This window comes from Apis cerana, linkage group LG3, assembly GCF_029169275.1.
Source record: "Apis cerana isolate GH-2021 linkage group LG3, AcerK_1.0, whole genome shotgun sequence".
Classification (NCBI taxonomy): Eukaryota; Metazoa; Arthropoda; class Insecta; order Hymenoptera; family Apidae; genus Apis; species Apis cerana.
The window spans coordinates 10,583,939-10,601,613 of NC_083854.1; the positions used below are offsets into that span (position 1 = coordinate 10,583,939).

The window sequence follows — 17,675 nt, forward strand, 5'->3', positions numbered from 1 at the left end:
AGAGGTGGTTTGAAAAATTCGGCTTTGGAAATGAGAATATTGAAAAAGAAGCTCGAGGGGTAGATCATATATGAACGAAGCTGTGGTGGAAGCAGAATTAGACAAATCTTGGATCACAGTTTTCAGACGTTTGGGATGCAATTTGGGTAAAGTGAAAAAAAAATTGGAAAAGTGGATGGCAGCCGACGGAAGATCAAAAGTTGCAATGTTTGAAAATGTTCTTATCGCGTAAGGCTCGTTTTTGATAATAAAATTGTAATGTTGTAATGATGTTTAAACGAGCGTTAAAGTTATGGCAAAGGGATTAAGAAACAACCCTTAGTCGATAGATCTATTCTTCTGCACGACAAAAATTAACTGAATCGAAATATAAAATCTTATCCATGAAATCGATTGTTCCTCCATTTACAATTGTTTTTAACAAAATAAAATATTCGAGAAGCTCGTTTTCTGCTATGTCGGTTAGAATCTCCTTTGGGAAAAGATCATTAAAGCCAATAGCTCGTGTTGCTCTGTCGAACAAAGATTTCTTTTCGACCAGCAAAAACGATAATTTCACGCGACTCGATAAATTCTTCTGAAAGAATCTATATTACGAGATTCCTCAAAATTCTAAAATTTAAAGAAACAAATAATCTAATTATTGAAAGATATATTTGCAGACGGATGATCAAAAGCTATTTTTTAGAGCTCGTTTTTCGATAGAATTGTAACCCGTGATGAGGAAATAAATTAAAACAAGGAGATACTGCCAACGTCAAAAATTGCACGAAGCTATTCTTCCGCATACATCGCGAAAATTAGCTGAATCGAAATATGAAATCTTAACCCATCAACAAATTAAAAATACTTGAATAAATTTGTTCGCGCCAAAACCGTGAAGCGTTTTATTTTAAAAATGGAACATGTAGAGTTGGAATCTCGTTGGCGAAAAAGGTAATTAAAATGGAATAAAGATCGTAAATAGTTTTTCAAATATATCGCAATCGGTATGGATAGCAAGATCGAACGCTAGCAAAGCGGAAACGGAAAAACGATCGCGTTCCTCTTCGCTTTTTCATCTTTCGAAACGGCGAAACGGTTCGTTTAAGAACGATTAACGAGCAACGAGTAAATATTTAAGGAGGAGGAGAGTTTGAAAACGAGTAGCGAAGTCGCGTTTTCAAGCTAATATCGAAATTTCAGGAGGAGTCGAAAGTTGGACGACAAATGGAACTGGAAGGCGGAAGTTAGGGCTGGAAACGATACACTTGGTCCATTTCCAAAATTACGGGGAACAGGAACTTTTGGCGCCGCGCGAAATTTCGCACAGCCGTCCTCCTCCTCCTCCTCAAGAATGGATGCGAGTCGATGGTTTATCGAGGGAAAGTTTCACGCTACTATCTTATCCATTTAATTGCTCCCCCTTCGACCTTCGAGTTGAGCAAAGAGGATCTGGTGCAAAGTTTTAGGCAAAGTTTTTGGACTTGCGAGCTGGGAAAAAGTGATTTGCCGTTGGACGGATTCGATCTTGTGATTATTATGGGTGGAAAATATGGGATCCTCTGTGGGGAAGGGGGATTTATTTCGAAAGACTTTGGTACTTTTCAGAGAATTTAGTTTCACAGATCCTTCCGGAGAATTTGTTTCGAAGAAATCGTGATTCCTTTTGGAGAGTTTATTTTGGTGGAACGGTTGGTCCTTTCGAAGGATTTAATACTTCTTTTAAACATATTTCGAAAGGATTTTTTTTAGAGAATCATATAAATCGATTCTTTGCACGAATAATTTTTTAAACAAAAAAATTTGTCTCTCCTCTATTAATTTAATCATTCAATAGAACAAAACCGAGAAAAGCTGAATCCGAAATAAAACGAAAATTCGTTCGTCTCAAAGTTTAAAAATCAGGATAAAATCGTATAACGAGATGAGAAAAGAGTGGAGGAGGTTCCATAGAATCCGTCTAGAAAGAAGCTTTTAGAGGTGCGGATAATTACAGGATGCGCTTGGATCCTGTTACACAGTGACTACGCTTTTAATGGCTCGCCAACCGGCCACCACCACCACCACCACCACTGTCAACGGGTTAATTGAGTTAACCGAGCACTTCGTCATCTTCCCATCGAGTATCGTGATTCTGTATCAACCTTGGTCCCCAGTTTTTCGATAAATATTCGTGGCGGGCACCGAGCAAACTTTGCGATAAATACGAAAGCTTTCGTAGCTGGCCGCGTTACAAAAATATCCGAAATATCCGCGCGATCGAACGCATGATTCCCTTTGGAACTTTATACGTCGGATCGGATATATTTCAATCTCGCTCGTGGAAGAAGAAATAATTCCCTCGAACAGCAATTGAAGTGCCACCTTCGAAATTCCGTCGAATTATTAAAAATAAATATCACGAAATCTCTAAAGGATTGACGTTTAAATAAATATCACACTCGAAAAGAAATTTGTTGTTTTGACGAGGCGAATCGCTTCCTACGAAATTAACGCAAGGTTGGATGCCTTGATCAAGCCGCACGGGCGAGAGAGAGGAGATGGCATCCCGCAAAGCCCCCCTGCGTTTGCTCGATGAACTAGCATCGCGCGTATCTGTCGGCATACTAAATGAAAATCTATCGAATAAATATTGACGTTGATGCGGCTCCCGATGCAGCTTCCTGCTTGTTTGCCGATTAACGGACCTCGGTTATCACGAGCCGCGTGCACGTATTATAATCGATCGTTGCCGCGCCTGTGTCCATGAGAATCCGCCATGTGGTTCGTTACGCGTCAAACTTGGGATTGGAAGCGAATTAAACGTCATTTGTTTTTTTTTTAAATACCTTTTAAATTCCTCCTCTCGGAAACAACCGTGAACGGATCGATTCCTTCGCTTCCTTTATCCTTTAATTTCCACGTTTCCTTTATTTTGCGTCTTTCACGGATTACTCTTGATCGAAAATATTTATCCGTCTTGGTTTAGATTTTTTTCACAAGTGTGAGAAGTGGATGAATAAATTCGTTCGTGTTTTTCCCTTCCTTCTCTCCTCTCGCAAATTCCTCCGAGTCTTATTATGCGAAGTGAAATTGAAATAAGAGGGGAGGGGAAAGAAAGAAAGAAAAGAAAAGAAGGAAAGAATTTAAATAAGAGGGGAAAAAATGGTCGCTAAAGAGAACGTAACGATCGGAAATATCGTAGTTGGAGGGACGATGGGGGAGCCGTTTATGCGCATCACTACATGAAATATACATGATGGTTTCGAGCGAACTCGGTCTATGATGTCTCTTGGGGATGATTTGCATGCTTTGCACCGTGAAACGTTATTTAACGATGAATTTCGGTAACATCGAAAGTGAATTCTAACGCGAAACTGCATTAATACCGGTTGCATACAGATGTCACGCGCGCATACCGTCCCCTGCGCTAACTAATTCTAATGCGATTCCGTTATCCCTAACTTTTGGTCGGTACACTGTTTGAAAACATTGACTTACTTTCACGGATGCGAAATTTTTTTTTTCTTTTTGCTTTTTTACTTTTCCTCTTCTTTGGAAATATTCGCAATATTGTTGAAAAATGTTAGAAAAAGGAAATGTATTCTAAATATTAACGTTTCGTTAAATTTCCACGTCGTTCAGTAATACAGTTTCGTGATAAAATATATCAAGTATATCGGGATGGGAAATTGTGATATTTTGTAAAATTAAATGTTCAAACGTGAAAAATTTAGATAATTAAAATTAAAATAAATATTTTTCTAAGATTAAATCTTCTATTATTTCCAAAAATATCTCGAATTCATCTTATAGAAATATTCTCTCATTGTATCCTTTCAAATTTCCAAATCTTTAAAGATATTTTGTTAAATAACTCGTAAAGGCAGCAAAATTTAAATAAGACGTTTCAATGATCGCGATATTTTTCGCATAAAGTGTATCAAATTTGTTCGAAATTTTATCTCGAAATCGATAATCCCTTCCTTAATTTCTTCCTGTATCTTCTTCCAAGTTGCAGAAATCCCTTGCACATAATGATATTTTGCAGGAGAGGAGAGGGAACGGTAAGAAATTACAATTTCATGAATTCGAAATCCATACCGCGAGGCAGCTTCTTCCGCGAGAAACTTACCACGATGCCGGTAGAGGAGGGGAGATTCGTATTTTTCAACGATCGGCAACAGCTTGCGAAGAAGAACCGCGCCGATCGAGATCGAATCGCATTGCTAATTAACGAAAAGAGATTTTACTCTTTGGCCAAAATTTTATAGGCGATGCACGAGGCGATTCTTTTTAATTTCGAATTTCGAGCTCAAATTTAAACGATTTCTCAATTAAATTAAAATTCTCAAGTTATTTCTTTATTCATAATTATATTTGGCTTTTTCTGTGAGAGTAATCTGATAAGAGGAAAATAAAATATTACATTTCTAAAATTTATCTTGAAATTTAACCTAGAAAATCGATTTGACATGTGGCACAATTGTTGGCACATGAATACAACATTTTGGAACGGATATGAAAATATCCAAACATGTTATAATTATATTACCACTTTGATGGCTAATTTAATCGCTGTCATTACTTAAGCTCCACTTCTTTGGCCGTAAAAATACGGATTTTTAAAAGAACGCGAACAAATAAAATAATAACAAACCAATTAACAAACTCCCAATAATAATCGCACACCGATATCCCTCGTAATCCTCCTTCAGACCGATCAGGAATACCGTCGCTCGCATTTTTATCGTTTTTTCTTTTCTTTGTTTCAGGACCCGCATCCCCCTTGCCCGAGCTTCACGGATACAGCCGTTGCGGCCACGCTTTGGTATTGAAGGGGTTGGTTTTCCCCCAGTGGAAGAGGCGGCCACTGGCCGTCATCGGATCCAGGCTGTTCCTTTATCCAGGTATGCGTTCCAACCCTGGATTCCGCAAATCCAACCGCCCTCCCCTATATACGGATAAGAAACGGGGTTGAGACCGGGTCTAAGACCTGTCGAACCAACGGAAGGATGTAAGGACAGGCTTTATCTCTCGCTCCCCTCTCTCTCTCTTTCTTGCTCCATTTCTTGCAATTATCGAAACGTGAATCATCCTGCTTCGAGATGAGATTTTCAGGTTGGCGAGCAATGTCGAAACATTGATTTTCTTTCTTCTTTTTTTCTTTTTAATATCGTAGAGCTATTTTTTTGATAGAGTTTTTGGTTCTTATTTTAGGGATTTGAATCGAGTTCTTTGCGTCGTTCGAAGGATTGGATAATTTTTAGGGAATTCGTGGGATAATTTGAGGTTTGGATGGAATTTTTATTTTTGGATCGGAGTGGATTTGAAAAGTTGCTTTTGCTTTTGTTAAGGGATAAGGAGATTATTTTGCCGATCGGAAGATTTGGAATAAATGGAAAACTGTTTTGATTTGAACGATCGAAGCGAAGTGGAAGAAGTTTATTTTGGAAAAGGAGACGTTTTCACGATCGCATATGTGTATACCGGTTTTTGCCGCGCGATGGCTACTGAAATTCGTAATTTAACTTGGTAATTTTCATTCGACGATCAAAACTTCCGTAAACTCGTTTCGAGGAAGTTCCAACTTATAAATCTCTCGTTCCTTCGTCCCTTCGAGTCTGCCACTCTCCATTGTTTCCCCGTTTTCTGTCCTCGATTTTTATAGTTTCAACTTCTGGCCAAGGTATCGAGTGTTTCCACTTGTACGATATAAAAATATACCCGGGAAAGTGGACGATTCCGAGGAAAGAATTAATACACTTTGAGAATACAGAAAAGTTTGCTCGATGTTATGGAAAAGTTACGACAAGATCTTCAAGAATTGTCCCACGAACTAATTGAACATTTTAAACGAATAAACTTTTTAGTAGTTTTAATAATTTCGAGAACGAGAATCGAGTATAAATAAACGAATATAAAATATCGTACAAATTCAACAATAAATGTTACATCCATGTAATTCTACGAAAGATTCAATCTATCGCATTCGAAAATTTTTTCATTCCGTGAAATCTCAAATTTTCAAAATTCGTACATCGAAAAGTATACATATATATATATATATATCGCAAAACTTCCCCCCAATTAAATCCATAAAATAAATTCCACCATCATGGAGAATACAAGAAAATTCACGCGTCAATTAACGCAAAATTACACGCATATTTCTCCTCCGTGTCGCGAATCACGCGCGAATCTATCTGAAAATTCAAAATTTCCTTGTAATAAAAATTTTTGTTATAACGAGAAATCGGCACACATCACAAATTACAATTAGATATCGTTTAAAATATTGGGAAATCCTTCAGCTCAACCACGGTATGGAAATAAATTTTCCTCCATCGGTTGCGAAGAATGGAACGAAATATCTCGATAGAATCGTTTTGTCGGGGGATCGTCTCGTGGAAAGAAAACATGTCCAATATCGAGCGGCGCAATTTATGTTCGGCTTTGATTTATCCAGAGGGGGGAGGAAATAGAGAGAGAGAGTTGCGGTGCACGCCGATCAATCGTCGGATTCATCGAAATCGTTTGAAACCCAAGGTCCTCCCTTCAGTGACTGATAACCGAACTTTAAATTGGATTTTCTTCTTGGAAGTGGACAAGCGCTTGACCATCCGAGATAAGAAACTGTCAACGTGGATGAAAACATGGAAACGTTCGTTCGAGAGGAGTTGGCGTGGAATTAGTGTATTCGGATTAATCCTGGTCGGCCGCTCTGTCGGTGTTTTAGATAGATGTTTGGTGGTCTGGTGCCATTGGAAAGAAACGGTGGTATTGTAATTGAAAGGAAGGGAAGAAAAGGAGGTAAAAAGAGCGCTTTGTTCGAAACTTCTTTCGGCGAAGCTTCGTTCGGATTAATCGTGTTACTCGAAGATTCGATTTCTTGTTCCTTGAAACTCGAAAGGAATAATAACTAATCGTATAGCGGTGTTAGATTTTTTTTCGAATTTTCTTCGTTTCTCTTGAAGATTTCCAAGATTTTTGGATTTTTGCACCAACTCGTTTCAAGAATTTACCTTATGTGAATTATGTGTATTTCCTTTTAAAGATTCGAAAGGAGATCAAGGAGATCAAAGGGGAAATTAGTGTTTAAAAGGATAACTTAGGTAAAAGGATAACTCGTGCTCGAAATCCAAAGACGAGAAATGGTGTTTCGCAAGAAGAAACAATTGGTATGCAGAAATATATCAATATTAATTTCGTGTATTATTTGTTCCAACAGAGTCCATCATCAAGTAATTTAAAGAAACATCAAAAGAAAAGAGACTCGAGCGATCTCATCCTTTCCAGTTCCTGTTTATAAAATAATCGCGTTAAATTTCGAATCGATTACCTTCACTCGCATCGAATTCGAGCATCGTCTGGACACGTTTCACGGCGATTCGATTCTCTGTCCATTTTTACGCGGGCGTCGACGAGTTCTTTCGAAAGATAAAGGCACGTCAGTTGAGGGTGAAACGAAAACATCCATGGATTCACGGCCTCCTCCTCCTCCTGCATTCCTCCCCCTATCCTGGCCACGAAACACCATGATTTATCTACGTCCTGTCCTTTATCCTCGTGGAACGATTCTGTCACCGTTGGCACGGCTACGGTTCCGCTCGCGGATCAAGAATTTCTTTCTCCAAGGGAGAAAAGGATTTATCGCGTTGACACGCAATTACGATTTTAAACATCCTGCAAACGGTTGATCTCGTGAAATGATATCGAGATAGATCATTGAAATATCCTTTTTCTATCTTTTTTCGAAGAAAGGAGGAATTTGTTACTTGGAAATTGTATTGTTTATATTTTTATTGATCATTCGTAATACGAAAAGGATACGGTATAATAATGAGGAATGAAATATGGTAAAGAAGGATGTATTATAATACCAAAGAAATTCGATACTTGGATATAGATATATTTTTATTAATAATTTATATCGATGTTTTTCGTGCATTGAAAATATTACGTTTTACGTTAATTTAAAGAAATTTAATATTTTGAAATTATATACTTTACGTACTATTTCTCGTTAACAATTCGAATCGAGACGTGTTTGAAATTTTATAACACAGTTATTTCACTCGTGACGAGAGATTCGATTGATAATATTTTTAAATCTAGTAGAAGAATATTATAAATTACATAAGAGATATTTCTTCTAGTCGCAAAAAAAAAATATATATATATATATATATAATTTCGATATCATTAAATAAGAAGAATCTCATTCAAAGATTTATTTAGATGTAAAAATTTAAACAACCCACCCTCCTTCGATAATTATCCACAAAATTCACCGTGACACCGCGATATCCCCCCCTAATCCAGGAAAAAACGAGCCATAAATTGCCATAAACTGACGTGGAGGGAGGGATCGTATTTCTCATTAAAAGATGGAACGAGCGTCCCTCTTAACGGAGACACGGAGGATCGTGGAAAGATAATCCACGGTGGATCAGCGATAGGGGCTAATCGCTTCTCTGTACCGTGGAATGAATCGATAGTCGTGGTGCTCGTCACAAGGGAGGGGAGGAGAAAGGGGGACGTGTCGGCCGAGCTGTCGATCGTAAATTGCACGGCGCGAGAGGAAGGGGAAAAAAGAAGAAGGGAAAAAACAATGCACACCGCTTGGATGAAACGAAACTGGGGAAAAAACGAAGTGTCTTGTTCCGAAATTAATCGATCGGCAAGTTTTTTCGGTGTTCCGCCCCGATATCTCGAAATGTTGCGCGAGAAAGGGGCGAAACCGGGGGGAAAGAGGAGGAAAAAGGAAAAAAAAGGTGAAACGAGATGGAAGGAGGGAGGGATAGAAATTGGATAAATGGAAGAATTGAACGGTTTCGAGACTGACGAAACTAGCCGCGAAAAGGAAGAGGAAGAAACTCGGGTAGGAGGGAGGGGGCAAACGTGAATTTTAAGGGTCGATCGATCGTGCAAAAAGGACAAAGTTGGAATAAATAAATGTGAAACGAGAAAAGGGGACGGGAGATAAAGGTAGAACGTGGCTCTGGCTTTCTATCGATGATTGAACGAAGAAAGACAGAGAGAGAGAGTCTTTGAACGAGGAACGAAACAGGAGGAACGTGGAACGAGAGGGGGGGAAAAAAGAAGAAAGGGAGAGAAAAAACGATATCGTTGGACGGAATCTTTAAAAGATAGAAATGATAGAACAGAGGTAGAAGTAGATGGAGGAAGGGAATAAGAAAAAGAAACGGGGAGAAATGATTAGATAGGAATCTTTGGGGAAGAGAAATTGAAGAGAGAGAAGGAGAGGAGAGAAAAAGAAGATAGGAGAATAGAGCAAAAATCGAGAAATTGGGGTGGATCTTGTGGAAAAGAGTGATTGGAATAACGGAAAAATGGGAATAAATAAGAGAAAGACGAGAGGAGGAGACATAGAGACATAGTGGAGTGATATCGATTGAACGGAATCTTTGACAGATCCGAAACGATGGGAAAAATAAAATGAGGAATAAAGGTGGGACGATTGGACGACGGAATTCTTGAAATAGAGATCAAAATTGAAGGTAAAAAGGGAGGGGGGAAGAAAGAGGCATATCGTGTCTGTTTTCCATGGCGTTGCGCTTCCATTTGTAGCTGCAAGTTGAAATATCGAACCTCGATGGAGAAGCCGGGCCGAGGAAGAGCGGAGGAGTGATTTGATTCCGGGCACGTTCGGCAAAGCGACGTTCAACCTCGTTGTCATTTGATAAAAATGTCGGAATCAATGGCCGTTTCGTATGGATCCGTGGCGGAACCTCGTCGATCGCAGCAACGCCCCTGTAGGCCGGCAAATGGCCCTGATACTGGGGGAGGGGGTGAAAAAGGTGCAAAATACCTTTGTAAATATCGCTTTGATCCGACTCGAAAGCGTCAAGTCCATCGGAAAATTTACTCGTGTTTTCCATTTTCTCTCTCTCTCTCTCTCTTTCTCTGTGCGCGCATCCGTGTTTTTATTCCATTAAGAATTATCGCGAATTCGATGAAAGTTGATCTCGAGATAGGTTTACGTTTAGGAAAAAATTAAGGAGGGGAAAAAGAAAAAAGATTCGACCTGGTTTTCCTTTCTTAACAAAATCCTATAAATTGAATACTTCTACAAAAAAGAATCCTCTCTCTCTCTATTAATTCCGACGTGATATTCTAATCTAAATCGATGAGATTTAAATTTCGGCGATTAAAAAAAGAATTTTTTTCGGCCGATTTTCACTAATTTAAACTCTGGAAACTAATACACCGAAGTTGGAAAGTAAAAATCGAATTAAAAACCGCATCAAAGAGCTGTGCTCTCTCTCACACACACCCATTCACAAATCCATGGACAAATTTCCAACCCTCGTGCTTCTCATTTTCGGACATCTCTCCACTAATCCAAACTTCCTAATTATCTCCCCTCCCCTGTGCACGGTGCGCGGAACCTTCGTTCTGTGTGCGCATCTTCATCAACGATCTCGAACGAAACGACGATCTCAATTAACTCTGAAGGGCCGAGTCAAAAGTAGGCGACGAAACGGTACTCGCTTTCTCGAAACGGATCGATTTCACCGATTAACCCGAGAGAACCGAGAGAAAGATCGATACGCTCGGCGAAATTCGCGAGGGAAGCCTGGAACAGTAAATGAATTGGTGAACGTAACGAGCGCTGTTAAGGAAGTCGACGAACGCGATTCTTGTCCCTGTTTCGTTCCACTCGCCACCTGTTACCGACCGCTTTAGACGGTTTAATCAACCTGCTGGAGAGTGGAAGCTCAAAGTCTCTCCCTCTCGAAATCACGCGACAAATCCATCACGGAGAAGGATGGATTTAGAGCTTTCGGATTTTGACCTTTGAATCCTCGTTTCGGTGGATGTTCGGTGCTTGATGAAAGCTCGACATGCGGAGGACGTTTCGAGACGAATATGAGATATACTGGTGATTTTTGGTAGACTATCGATACGTTTATGCGAGAAATGCGAGGAGATTTTGTAAATTTCGGTTATCGTGACCAGTTGTGGGAAGATTGTACATTTTATCGTTAATTGTTAAGGTTCCAAAGCGATGATCACTTCGAATACGAATACGTGGTTTCAGGGAAATTAGGTGGCGTTGATTATGAAATTTTCTCGTAATGACGAGTGAAATTTTTCGAGTAAATGTTCTTATCCGAAGATTTCATATTGGAAAAATGAATGAAATTCTTTCCGACAATTTTGGAGCGAAGTATTCGAGAAATTCCAGAACATGTCGGATCAAATACGATTGTGCTTTTATTATTATATTTTACGTTAGAAAGATGAATAATTCTTTCTCAACCAAGCTCAAGAATCCAAATTGAATTGTTCGAAACAGCAGCTATAAAAATTTCGCTTTTAAATCAATAGGAATATTAACTCCTAAATATTCTCCAAAACTGAATTGAAAATTCTGAAATTTGTTCCAATAGAGATTTTGAAATATCTTTAAGATTTTCACTGTATCTACTTACACTCTTCCCCTCCTCGTGGATCACGAATAGAAGTCGTAGAGAAGCACGGTCGATTTTCCTCTTGAGCGGAGGGCAAACATGGACGCGTCGGTTTGGCCATCGAACGATTTTCTTACGAGCACAGGTGAAGAAAACAACCGAATCGCCGTATAAATATTCATCGGCCGATTTAAATTCATAACCCGGCACGCAAATCGACCGACTCGTGTTTTATTTTCTCGTACACACGCGCGAACGAGAGAATAATCGACCGGTTGGAGAAAAATGAAATTTTTCTCCTCCAAGTCCTATCACTATCCTCGATCGCGGAATATTTTTTTTCTTTGATTCGCGAGTAAAAAATTTTCCGTGGAGAAATGGAAACTTTGCAAGCGAAGTGTGATGTTTCATACGCGAGAAAGAGTTATTTTGACGATCTCTGGAGTGTCATCCGCTTAAACGGATCTAATTCTCGCCCTCCATCAAAAAGTTTCACTCTCTAATTCCCTTAAATTCATTTAAACAGGAAATCTCTCGAATCCCGTGCGATTTCCTCCTCCGTTGGAAGCTGTGTTATGCTATATATTGCACTGTATAAATTTTACGAGTTCCTCTCGTAAATTAGATCTTAACTCGAGTCACCTTAAGAAATCGCGTTATCGATTCTTAACTTAAACTTTCTTCATCGCGTATCGTGCGGGATGAATATTAATTTCGGTTGTAATCGATTTAATTAGTTGCTGGAATATAATCAACGAGCTTTGTCTGTATCAGCACGAAATCGTTTTAAAAATCTAAACTTGAAATTCGGTCGAATTCTGTGTGCAGATTCGTCGTTTCATTTCGCGTGTGACCGAAGCTTGGAAATGCATCGTGCAAACAACTCGATTTGAAAAGAGAAGATAAACAAGCGGAGAGAGAGCGTAAAGTGAGCAGCGTGATCAGAGTGGTGAGCAGTGATTAGGATTGGTTTTCGATGATAATGATGACGCGTGAATCGGCAAGTTACAATTTAATTTCGATGGAGAATTTGCCGTGTAAATTTGTCTGTGAAGAAAATCCTTTGACCACGATCACTTTCGACGTTTCGAGCATCCTCGAGAAAAAGTTTTTTTCGGGATTGCTTAATAACGAGTCGAAGCGTTTGAGATCCAACGCCGCTTCCCCGAAAGTTTCTCGGAAACTTTTAATTAACCGACGTTCACCCAATCGTTTATCTCGTTGTTACTTTGCGCGTCGACCTCAAGTTAGGCTCGAGTTGGATCGAACTGTTCTTTCGATAATAACGAAGTGATCGATTTTTCTCTTCCCCAGCGATGAATTTTGATTATAAAAATTTTTTCCAATTATTTTTTAGAGATTGCAAATTTTTTATCATCTTTATACGACATTTTCCTTTACTCGCAATTTTGTACAAATTTATGCATTAAAGTCGAATTTTATCAATTTTCGCCCCCCTTCACCCGTTTTCTTATTACAAAAATGTACTTTTACCCGATTCCTTGTTAAATTATTCATTCCCGACCACCGATCTGGTCCAAACTATTAATTTATACCCCGAACGAGCGTATAAATTCAGATTCTTGATTAAACTAAATTAAACGATAACGTGAATTCGCATTATCAGCAACTGAATTATGGTTAACCATCGAATATCATGAATATACGTATACACGTGACACGATAAAACATTGGAATTCAAAGCGAGGGCTTGGATTGAAGAGAAAGAAAGAAGAAAAAAAAGAGATCTCTTTCCATCTCGGAACGACGGGATTAAACGAGAACGAAACGAAAGTTTAAATTAAATTGAAGGAAACAGGAAGGCCGTTTTTTCGCAAAATGGGAATATCATGGATTTACACGAGTCTACGGAGGACTACTTTTCGCGAAACGATCGCTCCCAAGCGGTTAATATTATCGGCCGAGGACGGTCGTATATACACATTAGAGCGCAATTGTTTTCGCCTGGCAGGCGAATCACCGCCAATTATTAATTCCCTCCCGAGCGAATACGGCACGTGGTGTCGTCCCCTAAGTGCTCCGCGTAAAATATGATCACGTTGCATATGGGCGTGAAAATTGTAATTAATATACGTAGCTGGATCGACCGTTCAAGATTTCAAATCGTATCGTCTGTGACGTAATTGCGGTGATTGTGAGACGAATATATACGTGTTCGTTTATTCATTTGTTGGATCGATCGAAAAGTACGCGGAGCGATCCTCTGGAGGGGAAATTATATACATATTTTTCCCAAATAGGGAAATTAGAAAAGTTTCAAAAAGTTGGGGTTGTCGCTTTTATCCTTAAATTACGATCGAATGAGCAAAAATTTCGACCTTCTCGACGCGAAGAAATGCAAAAATTTTGAAGGGCAACGTTAGAAAAATTCGAGGAACGTTATTATTCCAATCATCCACCACCCGAGGGATGCTTGATTCCAATTGATCGTATCGCGGCGCCGGGCAAATAAAATCCGATTTGCATCGGTGTTTTCCCGGAAAAGGTTTGGAAAGGGGAGGATATTGGAGAGAGAGAAAGAGAGATGGGCCGCGTTGTCAAACCGCGAGCACCGCGTTACGCGTGGCTCACGCGGCGTGAAACGAACGTGGCTGGGATTTGAAACCGCCTCCCTCCCCGAAACATGGACGGACAGCTGCCACCCGTAGTCCCGTGTAATTAGATGACGCGGCTCGGCCGCGTTTGTCACTGTCAAAAAGCCGGTGGAACTGTTGATCCGTCCTGAATTTACCTCGTTCGAGAGGTAACTCGGCAACTATGGTAACGAGTGACGAGCGCGATGAAACGATTTTTTCGCGAGACGATACAGTTTGAGGATAAGATTGAAGGAAGCAAAACGTGGACTTTGAAGGATAGGGAAAAGGTGGGAGTGAAATGTGATGCTTAATTTAATCAAATGTAGCAAAGATAACAAGTTTGTAGATTAATAATAATAATATTTAATTTAGATTCAGAAAGAGAATATAAAAGTGTGATATGATAATTGTATAGAATGTATAGAAGAAGTGTCAAACACTTAGTATCTAGAGTGCTAGTATCTTATCAAGTGTAGCAATGATAACAGAAAGATAGTTTCTAAATTAATCGCTGTTTGGTTTATATTTAGAAAGAGAATATAGAAGAAGTGTCGATTTAAATACACATGGTATCTAAATTAATAGACTGGAACTTAAGTTTTATCTTATCTAGTGTACCAACGATAACAAATAGATAAGATTGGATCTGGATTAATAGCTGTCCAGAAAGAGAATATAGAAGTGTCAGACACTTAGTATCTAGATTAATAGGTACTTAATTTACGAGGAATGTATACGTGAATACATATTGGAATTTAATTTTTATCTTATCAATAATGAGCAGGAAAAATAAACGAGTATCTGAATTAATAGCTGTTTAAACATAGAAAGAGAATGCGAAAAGCGCGATATGATGATAAAAGGATAGAAGAAACGTGTACGTGATGAAGAAAGTAAAATACACGGAAACAATTTATTTTTATCACTAACGAAATATCCATCTGCGTTATATCCTCGATGTACGTATCGATAAGGTGATGACCAATCTCGATTCCAAGCTTGCTGATTGAAAATGGGTCGCGTGACAATAACGGAGAGTCAAATTGGTCGTAACTAAATTCGAAATCAATCATCCTGATTTCAGCCTGTCCTGAATCTCGGCCAGAGTGGATGGAACTGGCCGGTGGGGGTGCGGTGTGCTATGCCCCGTCACGTCTGGGTAAACTCGTGCTGCGTATCACTGGATTTCCAAGGGTCACTCACCAGTGTCATCAGAGTCAACAACAGGAGGACAGTCACCATCGCGAGACAAGACACTTATATCTTGGCTTTCACCACCCCTGGGACAGAGACTTGTGGAAAAGTTGGATTAAACAGGTAAGTCAAACACGATGGTATCTCCACTACTACCGAGCAAACTTTCTACGATGACCATGCTCCTGGATTTTCCTTTCTTATATTTTTTTTTTTATTTTTTATTTTTCCACGTCTCTTATTTCTTTTTTTCCTTTGCGGTTAACGAGAGAAAAATTGGAATCCGTGGAAGAGAGGATAAGAGGAAAAATATTTTCTTCGAAATTTTATATATCGGGGATGAATCTATCGAGATGAATTATGGAAACGATTGCTCGAGATGACCATCTTCTTTTATTGACCAATATTCGTCGCGCAACATTTTACAAATAATTTATACCCCGCCCAAAACTTTCCATTTTCTTCCTCCCGTTTCAAATTTTCCAAAAAATTGTTATTCCTCCTTATTTTATCGTACAGCGGGCCAGCTATCGCGAGGGACGGAAAAATCCTTGGAGAAACGGAGATTTCAATCTCGAAACTCCTCCTCCTCCTCCTCCTCCTTCTCTTCCCCCTTCCACGAAATTTCAAATTTCAACGTCTCGATGGCTGCTTCTCCACGCGGCGAACAATAACAACAACGACAACAAAAACAATAACGAGCCACGATAAATATTTATTCGAGATTATTCGCGGCCAATTACATTTCTGCCCCATTTTCGCTCCTTCGAGAGAGAAGAATCGGAAGTGTGTAATAATCCTTGGACGGAAGGAACGAGCGTTAAAAATTAGATTGGAGATTAAATTGGCCGTGACTTCCCTTCCCTTCCGGGATGGTTCCTTTGTGATCGCGCCCTTAATTGAAATTGGCAACTCGTTTAATACCTCTCCCCGCGATGAATCGGTTGAAACGCGATCCCAACGATTAAACTCTTGCGCGCTTTTCGCAAAACCATCTCGAATTTTAACGCCTTGGATAATTAGAATTAATCCTTTAGCGAGGAGAAGAATATAGGGGGAGTCAGTCGTACGAGAAGGAAATCAATTTGAATTGACGAGCAAGTTTTCATTAATATTAGTACTCTTTTATCCTGGAAGAATAAAAATTTCGTTGGGGTATTTTGGAGAGTAAATTAATATTGGAAATATTGATTATTCGAATAAAAGGAAGAAGGAGACGTAATAACGGTGATATTTTAATTAATGATTTTTCCTTTTTTTTTTGTTTTTAGCATGTTTGTTTTCACGGTATCGTCGTTGATCGTTTCTTTAATCGAGCAATTATGATTATTGTTTTTTATTTTATTTGTCTTTTAACATTATCCTCCGAGTATTCAGTGTGTATGCATAAATATGCAGTTTATTTTACGATACATTGAATCGTATAACGAATAAATGTATTTTCAATTCACGTCACATTTACAACTCGTTGCGTTTAATGAAAAGACAGAATTTTATCAAGAAATCGTATTATGTATACCGAGAGAGGGAGAAAGAGGAATCTGCAAAGCTACCGTTCCATTTAATATTATTGCATCGTTTAAAATTAAATTAAGCAAAAAATTAATTATTAAAATATCCAATAATATTCGTAAAATTGTCATAAGAAGAGAATCGTAAGAAAAGTACATTTTCTTGACCTCGTTTTCCATACCGATCAACCAAATCGAGCCATAAATTCATAATTTTCGAATCACCGTACGAGAAGCAGCTCCTCGTTTCTTCATTTTTCTTCGATAATTAAATTTAAAATTAAATTATCAAAATAATTCGTTAGGAAAATTTTATTCCAAACCTCGTCAATTTACTCCTCCGTTCCATCAACTTCTTTCGATATTAAATTCACGAGGAAACAAGTTAATCGTATTATCAATCATAAACAATTTACTTGAACCAGCCCAACCTCTCTACTTCACTTTTGCTCCGCTCAACCTCGCAGGAAAAAATTCACTCTCGATCATGTTCTCGTTCGACAATCGACTTATAAATCCAATCGAAATTAACACCAATAACATTCCCTTATTCCATCAACTTCCTCCAATATTAAATTTAAAAAAAAAAAAGTTAATTCAAAGTTAATCGACGACACTCGCAAACTACGTAAGAAAATCGTTCCTCCTCCGCGATCAAATCGATCTTGTTCCTTCGACACTCCAACGATCCATCTCCAAGTGGCGTAAAATCGACGCGGGTCACAATAAAGCGGTCATTTCGAGCGTGGGCCATCGTGACGGTGCAATATTCATGGCGTGGCACGCGGCGTCCCCCTTTAAAATCGAGAATTCAGCGGCGGCACGATGAATTCAATAAAACGAACCGAGGGGCCAAAGAAGTCCAATGGCCGCCAGTATCGAGGGTCGAGATCGATGCTTTTGCATCTTTCCATCGTTACCCAAACGGGGAGAATTCGTTCGATATTTGTTCGAACGCCGGTCACAGACTT

At 39.0% G+C, this 17,675-nt stretch overlaps 1 protein-coding gene across 2 annotated transcripts in view; it reads left to right on the forward strand.

The window, feature by feature from the left end:
• LOC107998068 (PH domain leucine-rich repeat-containing protein phosphatase 2) overlaps nt 1-17,675 on the forward strand; it is a 146,686-nt gene that overhangs the window by 84,220 nt on the left and 44,791 nt on the right. For both annotated transcript variants that reach the window (XM_062072840.1, XM_028666835.2), the window contains 2 exons: nt 4,737-4,871; nt 15,084-15,316. In XM_062072840.1, the coding sequence (XP_061928824.1) occupies nt 4,737-4,871; nt 15,084-15,316 (368 nt within the window). The remainder of the gene's footprint in view (nt 1-4,736; nt 4,872-15,083; nt 15,317-17,675) is intronic.